The 10,277-nt window shown below is 37.1% G+C and overlaps 1 protein-coding gene across 1 annotated transcript; it reads left to right on the top strand.

Moving 5' to 3' along the window:
• Positions 1 to 3,297: 3,297 nt before the first annotated feature.
• pex19 (peroxisomal biogenesis factor 19) lies at positions 3,298 to 8,805 on the top strand. The gene is made up of 8 exons (XM_059345375.1): positions 3,298 to 3,422; positions 4,671 to 4,759; positions 5,488 to 5,650; positions 5,739 to 5,824; positions 5,923 to 6,096; positions 6,182 to 6,352; positions 6,540 to 6,584; positions 7,825 to 8,805. Exons 1-8 carry the CDS (start codon positions 3,359 to 3,361, stop codon positions 7,909 to 7,911), a joined length of 879 nt encoding a protein of 292 aa, XP_059201358.1. The 5' UTR covers positions 3,298 to 3,358; the 3' UTR covers positions 7,912 to 8,805.
• The last annotated feature ends 1,472 nt before the right edge of the window (positions 8,806 to 10,277 follow it).

Below are 10,277 nucleotides of genomic sequence, written 5' to 3'. Positions count from 1 at the left end.
TCAGGTCAAGATTTTACATGAAAAACACTATCAATTTAAAGTGATTAAACTTTTTTTTTTAATTAAACCTTATAACAGTATATTAAGTGAGTAAGAAGAGTTCTAGCTTTACAAAATCAAAATGTTGCTTACATAAATGCATCAATAATAATAATAATAATCCAGTAATATATTTAGAATATGCTATATAAAACACTGTGAGTGGGTCCAGTACCTTTGATACTTTAAGCACATTTTGATGCTGATACTTTTGTACATTTACTCAATCAGCTATCTGAATACTGCCTCTGAGTGTTGTTAATATTGCTAATATTAGATTGTTATTGCTGCTGCATTGAAGTGGAAGAAGCATTTTACTGCTGTAGTTGGTTTAGGTGCAGTAGCCAATCTGAATTTTTGTCTAATGTTTCTTTATTGAGTCATACTGTTAGGATATGTTTTGAATGAAAAGTCCTGGTGAAGTGACTAACAAGTATGTGGGGCAGATCAGTATCAGAATGAGTGAATGCACACAGAAGGATTCACAAATGTATTTGTTTGTTTATATATAAATAACTGTCCACAAAAAAGCTGTCTTTGAATATAAATGTAAAAACAAACAAAATGCAAACCTGTTTTTGATGCACACATATATGTTGTTTTTTTAAATAAATGAAAAATAATTCCACAAATACAGGCCTATCTTAAAATATTTGCATTAGTCATTAAAACATGGATGTTACTGTCTTTATTGTATTATACTGTATGTTTTGTATGAAAAAATAATGTAAGTAGTGACTATAGCTGCAAAGTGGTGGCAATATTTCCCTATTCCCTATTGGGGCTTAAGTGTTAGTTTGCAGTTACTCAAGTAAATTTGAACTGAAGTAAAAGATTTGAGCTATTACTTGGTAACATTGAACTTCTGCAAAAGAAAAACTGAATGATAATATCTGGATTGTGTAAGAAAAATTGTTCTTAGACTCATTACTGAAATAAAAAGTGTGTTTTGTTTATACAAACCACATTCACGGCAAATAAAAACAGAAAATCTGTCTTGTGCAACCCATAGCTTTTAAACTATCTCACCTCTCTGAGAGCCACAGTAATCAAATTGAGCAACACATATCATCTGATTACAAATAAAACAGGAAGCAGAGGTTGCTCTGGCAATATCAACATCTTAGCAGAAAATCCACAACATGTTTATTTACCCCATTCATGTTTAAACAGCAATTCTTCCCTACATGAGAAAATACCACATTAAATCATAATGATTGTGTCATTTTTCATCATTGAATAAGTTTCAAACAAAGGAAAATTATCACTGATTTCAAAATCTAACCAGCTGATTAATAAAATAAATGGCACTTTCTTCATTAGTCTCCAGTTGTCTTACTGTGAATGAATTAAAAATACTGTTTTGGGGGAACAGCCACAACACAACAATGGTGACAGTGAGAAACAAGGCCACAGATGGAGGTGGGAGCTCCTTCTTAGTTATCTGGTCTAAACAATACAATGCCTGTCTGCAACCTGAGACACAACGTTTCTGATTAGACAGACAGTCTTCACTTGCTGACAGACTAAGGGGAAGGGTCAGTAAATCACAACAGAAACACATACATTTGATATATTATGCCTAAAAATGTTTTTCCACAATACCAGCTATGAGTATTTTGTCAGAATTAATAATGATGTGACAGATCTTTCCCTGACAAAAGCACAATTAAGCAGCATGGCCTACTCGTCTAGCAAGACTCGTCTAGCAATGAATGACATTGTGATTTTTCTCCCTCTTTTTTGGTTTTATTTAAGATTTTCTACATTCTTTATGTCTGTGCCATCCCGGTTGTACCTGTAGTCTGTTTATAGGCTGTGGTGAAAAGTATTCAGATCCCTTATGTAAGTAAAAGTACTAATACCACATTGTGAAATTACTCAAGTAAAAGTCCTGCAAAACAAAAGTATCAGCATCAAAATGTTCTTAAAGTATCAAAAGTAAAAGTGCTCGTTATTCAGAATGGACCACTTATATTGTGTTAGATATTACAAATATATTATTGTTTTAAAATGATTGATGCATTAATGCAAGCAGCATTAAACTGTTGTTTTAACCTTTAATATACTGCTACGTGGTTTAATTTGTGGTTTAATTTATTAAAATTTGTAATCATTTTAAATTGATCATGTTTTTCATGTTAAATCTCGACCTGAAAAGTAACTAATGCTGTGAGCTAAATGTAGTGGAGTAGAAGAATAAGTTACATAAATAGAAATTAGAAATTATACTTAAGTACAGTACTTGAGTAAATGTTCTTAGTTACATTCCACCACTGCATATAGGCAATAGTGACTTAAAAAATGAATGTAAATGAATGCCTGTATAGGTTACTTAACACATGGAAATGGTATTGCTTTGTATGCATAGCACTCTGTGAACTATTTCTGTCTTTTTTCCTTTTGTTGCTGTCTTGTAGTTGTTGTAGCTGTTTTACTTAATTCAGACCCTTCTCTGTTCATTCTGTTTGTATCATTCATGTTGTGACTGTACCTTGATTAACCCATAAGAACCCACGGTGACACTGGTGTAACAAACACTTTAAATGTACTAGAATCTCCCATATACAGCTTTATGCTTCACCTTAACTCATTCAGTCCCTAAGCGACACATACTGTGACAAGAAGTGACTTCTCCAAAATGTGGCTGTGACTGGAAACAGAAATCTAAAAAAAGTAGCAAATTTCAAAAAGCTTATTTTTTGTTACTAGGCTAAGTTTAAACCCATTTAACAATTCTAATCCGTTAAAAGGGCTTCCTTTATTGCCTTTAACCCTATTAGGGTTTGCTATTTGTTTTTATTTATTATTGATTTATTATTATTTTGTTACTTAAAAACAAATCTGGAAAATAATTTGTTGTTAAACAGCACTATTAATTTCACAATTTAAATATATGTTGTGTAGATGCAGAGGAAAATATCATTAAAATAAATACCGTAAACACCCAATGTGACATATATGTCACATCACAGTTATTTGACATTTAGGGGTAGTATTTAAAAAAACCCATCAGAAATATGTTCTATGTGGTCCACTTGGTCTGTGTTATATCCCCCATAATTTTCTTTCAAGGGTAAATGGGTCTGGGTTCTTTTTGCCCCCCGAAATACACCTTAAAATATCTAAGATGTCAAACTTCCCTCCAGTGTTTATTGTTTGTGTTGTAATTTTAACCTCTGCCACCAGGTAGCGCCAGATAACAAATCCGGGCATGCAGCCATGACGTATTAGTGTCCGCGACATTTTTTCACGGCGGAAACGTCAGTTTTCGGAGACCTGCTCGGTTGCTCGGTGGGTGTTTGGAGAAGGTAACATCATGGCGTCGGGAACAGGAGAGCAGTCCGCCGGACACGATGCAGAACTGGACGAATTACTGGACAGTAAGCGTTGACATTAATTTTTTACAGTGGCAGACTCTTTACCTTCGCGACTACGGCTTGTTGTGTTGTTTTAGAGGGCTGAGACCCCTCTGCCTCTCTCTCTGTTAGGGTTAGCTTATGCGCTCGGCTGGACCTCCTGTTTGTTTCCCAAATATCCTCTGAAGTTACCGCAGACAGCCGGGACCTGCCGCTGATATCATTCACCAAAACAATAAGATAAAAGTAATTTTGGCTTGCGGCTATGTGACAAAGCACTTGATGCCCTGCTAATGCTGGCTAACTCAGCTAGCTGTGATCCAAATCAATAATTGTCCTTGAACGTTTCCTCTTTCTTTTTAATCGAAAGCTAGTTCTCGTTAGACAATTTACACTTTAATGATTCTTTAAAGGTTACCTTTAGAAGTGCAAGAGTGCGCCTCTAGATATAAAAAAACAACAACCGACAAGCTCAACAGATGCACAAATGAGATTTAGCTCTAAAATAAGACATAAAACCGAGAGAAAGACACATCATTTGAGGATATTCATAATAAAAATCTGATCAGTTGACATGGCAGCTGAACTGTCAGCCGCTCTTTACTCACCTTTGTGTACTCCTGCGTGTGTTGAATCCCTGTTTTGTTTCAGCTAAAATTAATGCAGTCTAATAAAACAGTCCTAGCCTGGTACTGCCAGACTAATTTGCTAATGCAAACAAAAGATGAGCTCGGCAGATTCAGCTGGTTTCCAGGCTACAATGTTCCTGTAATAAATGTTTAGCTTATGTTGACTAAATATTAGTAAAACACAGTAACAGCGCCACGAACTACAGTCTCCGGTTGTTTTAGACTGCTTTTACTTTAGCACGGTGTGCCAAATAAACTTGCAACTAAATGTATATTTCATGGCATTCCAAAGCTTTATGAAAAGTAAAACTGCATCAGTATATACCCATTTTATTATCAGTTAAAGTAGTATTTTAGTATTAAAGATAAAAAGTCATGTTTTCACAACTTATAAATGTCTATTGGTTTGCTCCAAGAAGATAATCACACAGCATTACCTTTGAGGAAAATACAAGCTATGGCCCTTTTGGATACAGTAGCATAGTTTGGATTATTCTGTATAAGATGTTTGTGTTTTTTACACCTTTTCTGCTGATGTAGCTAAAACTGAATAAAAATGGAAGAAATAGTTAATGGCTGAATTTTAATATTATTGTTGTTGAATTACTGCTTGGAGGGTTCTAATGTTGTCCTTCTGTTTCAGGTGCATTGGATGACTTTGACAAGACCCCGGCCCCTCCGGCCCCTGAACCTGCAGCTGCCTCCTCCTCAGCCAACAGTGGTGCAGAAAAGGTCTGTTTGTGTGGTGATGCTGCTGTATGCACAGACTAGATAATAACAGCATCCACTTTTCTTCCAGCTGTATAGTTTATTATAGCTGAATTGTACTTCTCATCTGGTTTCTGCTTGGCAATTCACTTTGATTTAATATGACTTTTAAATGGAAGTATAAACTTCGCTTTTCCCTGTTCTCTCTCCTTACAAAAATATAAAGGGACAAGTTTGGATATTGCTGTTAAAGCTGTTAGCTTGTTTGTTTTGAGTGTCCACCAGCACTGACAAAAAGCAATATATATGCCTAGTTTGGCAAATGAGAAAATAATAGTATCTTAATATTTTATTATTATTTGAAGTCACTGTGTGTTGTTATTAGTTCTTGGTCAGTTCCTCTTTTTCTTGTTCTTAATAATATAATAGCTTGTTTGCTTTTGATTCTACCAAGTGTTTCACTCAGCTGGTTGTTGGTTTTGTGCAACCTGCAAACCTTAGAGTTCAGACTTCATCCCAAAAGTTCACGGCCCACAAAAATGTTTTAACAAAATGACTATTTTGGGGCAGTAACTGGCCAAGGAACCGACATTAATGCAGGAATTGTCTAGGAGAGACTGATTGTTACAGTCAGTGTATTGTCTAGTTGCCTGGGATTGAGAATTATTTTAAATCATCTTCGATATAATTCAGCACAGGCTTCCCCAAGGTGTCTGGAAGAAGCTTTAAATGTTTTCTATTTACCTATGTAGCCAGCGCTGCTGGAAGACTGCAAACTCTTTGAGACTCTTTTCGAGGGCGACATGGCCTCCCAGGCCAAGGAGGAGTGGGAGAAGGCCATGACTGAGCTGGCCAACGAGGAGCCAGAATTACTGCAGCACTTCCATAAACTATCAGAGGCTGCAGGCAAAGTTGGTATGTCTACAATCTGCATATTTGTAGTTTTGATTTGTTCTTCAGCTTACAGTTCTTGTAGCCTGATTATGTGTGTATTTGTGTGCAGGAACTGACACGGCTTCCCAACAAGAATTCACTTCCTGTCTTAAAGAAACACTTCGTGGCCTGGCCAAAAATGCAGACAACCTGCAGGTGGGTAACAGAATCAATCATTTGATATGATGATGAAACTGTTTAGAGTGATGCAAACATAGAACAGTTTACTGATTATTTGTTTTGTTCTCTTGCAGACCTCTGGACTAGCTGGAGACGACCTTGTGAAGGCGTTAGAAGGCCTGGGATTGGAAGAGGGCGGCGAAGGAGGCGGTGATGACGGAAACATTCTGCCCATCATGCAGTCCATCATGCAGAACCTCCTCTCGAAGGAAGTGCTTTATCCATCTCTCAAGGAGATCACTGCGAAGGTGTGCATCTTAATTTTCTAGCAATCAATACAGTCTCTTAATTCCACTACGAAGCATAACTCATAAATATCACTCACCCTCTCAGTACCCAGAGTGGCTGGAGGCCAACAAGCCAAGCCTGAGCCCAGAGGACTACCAGCGCTACGAGCAGCAGGCCAACATCATGGGAGAGATCTGTAAGCAATTTGAGAAGGAGGAAGATCCTACAGCAGATAAAGAAGGGACGTTCGAGAGCATCATGGACCTGATGCAGAAGGTAGACGCACTCTGAATTTCACTGATTAAGCTTATATAATGCAGATACTATACATTAAATAGCTACTACTGCAGGAGCAGCCGTTTGCATTGGCAGTAAAAGGCACAGCTTAAAAACTTTTGTACAGTTTAATGTGAATATGTACATGTTGGGAAGTCATCACATATCTTCATGCTTTTATTTACAGCTGCAGGACCTGGGCCAACCACCCAAAGAGCTCGCAGGTGATGCGGTGAGTTTTCCACTTTCCTCAGTCAACAAAGAACATCATATATGAAGTGTTTAGTAAATGTGAATAGCACAACTAAAAACTGTATAAAAGAAGTGTATGTACATTGCAGGTGAAGTGAAGCCAATGAGTTAGTGCCTTAAACACAAATTCTTTCAAATGGCCAGCAGGGGGTGACTCCATTCGTTGCAAAAAGAAATCTGATGAGAAACTGACCCTACTTCTCAATTGATTTATTACTTCAGTAAACATTCTCATAATAGTCTCAGTTACTAGTTTTAAGGGTTCTTCAATACAGCATGATGTTAATTTTTTAGCTTATGGTTCCATTATGAGTAAAATAGATGACAAAGCAGATGTATTAGGGCGTGGCAACCTGTCAGTCAGGATAGAGGCATAGCAGTGCATATCCATGACACTGTTTCCATTTAAATTGCAACGAACGTGTTTTTGGGTGTTTTCATCTTAGAACTTAGCAGTTTTTTTTCCAGTTTATGAAATTTAATCCAATCGTAACATTTTGGGCACCTCAAAATGTCTTTTTAAGCTTTTTTTTCTGGTAAGAACATTTTGCTTCAACCTTGTTTTACCAAGCAAAATTAGCATCCCAGTTAATATCACCGTTCATGTGAATTATAGATGCACCTTACTAAACAACCCAGCCAGCTAGTGCAGCGTTCACCAGTGACGCAGTGAACAGTGTTCCCTGATTATTCCACCCATGTTACTTTATACTTCTACTCCACTACATTTTAAGGGCAAATATTGTACTTTTTACTCCACTACATTTTTACATTTTATTTACTTTTCAGATCGAGATTTAACAAGAAAAAATACGATCAAGTTCAAGTAATTACGCATGTTTATAAATTAAACCACATTTAAGTATATTAAATAGTTAAAATTAGCCCTACCTAGACAGTACAATGCTGCTTACATAAATGCATCAAAAACAATAATCCAACAATAAATTTGAAATATATGAAACAATCTAATCGAGTACTTTTACTGAAGTAAATTTTGAATGCAGGGCTTTCACTTTTTAGTAATTTCACAGTGTGGTATTAGTACTTTTACTTAAGTAAGGGATCTGATTCCCTTACTTCCACCATTAAAAATCAAGATGGCAACAGCTGAAATGCCAAACAGCAGCCCTCTTCTTCTCTACAGTCTATGAGCACAACTGAACCCAACCCCGAGTTTACACATTGTCCACTTTCTTCCTCTTCTTCTTCCCGTCCAGCCTCCAGGTTTTAACTTTGACATGGAGTCCCTCAATCTCCCAGGAGGCCCCGGAGCTGGGGCGGCAGAGCAGTGCTCCATCATGTGATGAGGTAGCGGTGCGGTCCATCAGAAGCGCCGGAGCCAGAGAGTCGCTCTGTGTGCGTCAGCGACAGGCAGAGAGTGAAGGAGTGTGAAACAAAGGTCAGACAGGAGTGTGACCAGACCGTCGAAACTGTTATCCCTCGGGTAGAAGGTGTGTGGATGCAGAAATAACAAGAGGAGGCACGGAAAACCAACAGAAACCACTCACACACACCAAACACACTCTCTTCTGTCTAAAATCACTGAGCGCACAACATTTTAACATCTCTGCATTAGTTTGTCAGCGGTTGCCGTATCGCCTTTGCGGTTTAGTTTTAACAGCATTCCCTTAAAAAGAAAACGCTGCTGCTGTTCTTCATGTTGTTTTTACAATACTGTTTAGCCTCATGGTAAAATCTATCAAAGCACTTCACGGGTATAAACAGTGCCTTTGCAAAATGAGTTTAAGTTATTATTTTAGGTCTTTAATTCAGCTGAACACTAGTTATAGTTTTAAATGGTGCGAGTTTTGCAATATCCCGTGTTTACACCAATTTAGTGGCAATTCATTGGTACTTCATCAAACACGCACCTCTGTTTCTGTACAGGATGTAACTAAACGAGTTGATTACCTATTAACATGAAAGGAAACTGGACAAAAAATAATGTACATTTGTTAATTATTTAAATGAATGAAAAGACTAAAGAGGATTGAAGTTCCCAGCACCTACTGTAATTCAGCCAACTAATTTAACATTATCTAACCCCGCTCCAAGTATAATCCCCCATTCCCGGGCATTGATTTGAAGTGATTGAGTTGATGATTCCCATATGCCTTTGCCATGATTACAGTGATCTTTATAGTGTAGAGTTACTGTGCAAAGTGCTCCCTTGTGATTCCCAGTGTTTTTAATGTGCAGAGTGATAATTTCTTTGGTATGCAAGGAAAGAAAAAACGGTTGAGGTGTATTCAGGAGTGTCAATCACCTGATAACATGTAAATCCTGTACCCTGAATTAAAAGTGATGTGTATGTTCTTTTCAGAATAGGCGACAGGCAGAGTACTAAACATCACATTGGGTCACGCGAGGAGAGAAACCAGTCTGTAATTCATACAGATGCACTGATGGGTAACAGCCTGATGACATGTTGGCTCTGCTCGGTGGGTTTGTTTACTCCAGTGTCCACTTTTCACCAGCTTCTATTGCCGGCGGACACATTTCCCCGCTGTGACCCTAGAGAGAGTTAGAGAGAGAGAGGTCTAGAAATCACACGAGCATCAGCTCATCAATAACTGTTATAATAAAGGGGTACTGTGAAAGGATTCAGTCAGCCATGCACTGAAAACAGATGAGATTTCCACAAACACAGCTGAGGGGAGGCTCCTGTGGAGGTCCATGGACGGGGTGAGGGGGGCTGCAGTCTATTCAACTCTCAGGGCCAACGCAAACACGCCCAGAGCACCGTTAAAAAAAAGAAGTAACATGTTAATTGACACTTATATTGTTTTGTTTTGTAAATATATGAAATAAAATGATGATATAATGAAAACTACTTTGTTGTTGTTGTTGCTTCCAAAAAAAGATTGGGGTGCTGTAAATAATGTGTGACGTTTTAATCTTTTGTGACATGTAATTATTTGAAAACTGTACAAAAACAATATATTTTACCTCTTAAAACCCACATGCCCCTCAGCAGGTTGAGTCAGGGTTAGGGATGCAAAAAAAAAAGTTTTTTAAACTGGTTTAGATTTGGTGTGTTTTAGCCACATGCTGAATAAGTACAACTGCAGAAACGAGAAGGTGTTACCTTTTAAATAACAGCTCATACATGTTCTTCTTCCTTACAGTTCTTGTGTTTTAAGTTTTGACTGATTTTTGGTCTAATCATAACACTTCCTCTGCCCCTTAATCTAGCCTGGAAGGTGTTTTTTTTTTAGAGATTAATATTCAAACTGATAAAGTTTTATTTGTAAATATAAACTCTGAATTCTGAACAATACAGTGTCAGTATAGTACAAAGTACATTTATTCAGGTACTGTGCCTATGGATATACTTACACCTGCGTATTTCAATTTTATGGCTATTGTATGTATTTATTATACAATAGAAAATATAGCGGTTGGTTACATTGAAGATCATGATTTTACATTAAAAAACTGTGAGCAGTTTATACATTATTATACATTCTTATCCATTAAGTTCAAGTTCCAGTTTTATGGTCATATGTAGGTCGATTGTACAATAAAATGTATTTAAAAACAGGTGAGATCAGCAATAAGAACTCTAGTCACATGAGAGCTCTAGTCATATAAAAGATAAGATAAGTCATCAATAAGAAAGAAAAACAATCAATCGATGGGATAACATGGAAAATAAAAAAAGTTTTTT

The sequence above is a fragment of the Centropristis striata genome, chromosome 11 (assembly GCF_030273125.1).
Source record: "Centropristis striata isolate RG_2023a ecotype Rhode Island chromosome 11, C.striata_1.0, whole genome shotgun sequence".
NCBI classification, from domain to species: domain Eukaryota; kingdom Metazoa; phylum Chordata; class Actinopteri; order Perciformes; family Serranidae; genus Centropristis; species Centropristis striata.
This window is presented reverse-complemented; position numbering and strand designations above follow the sequence as displayed.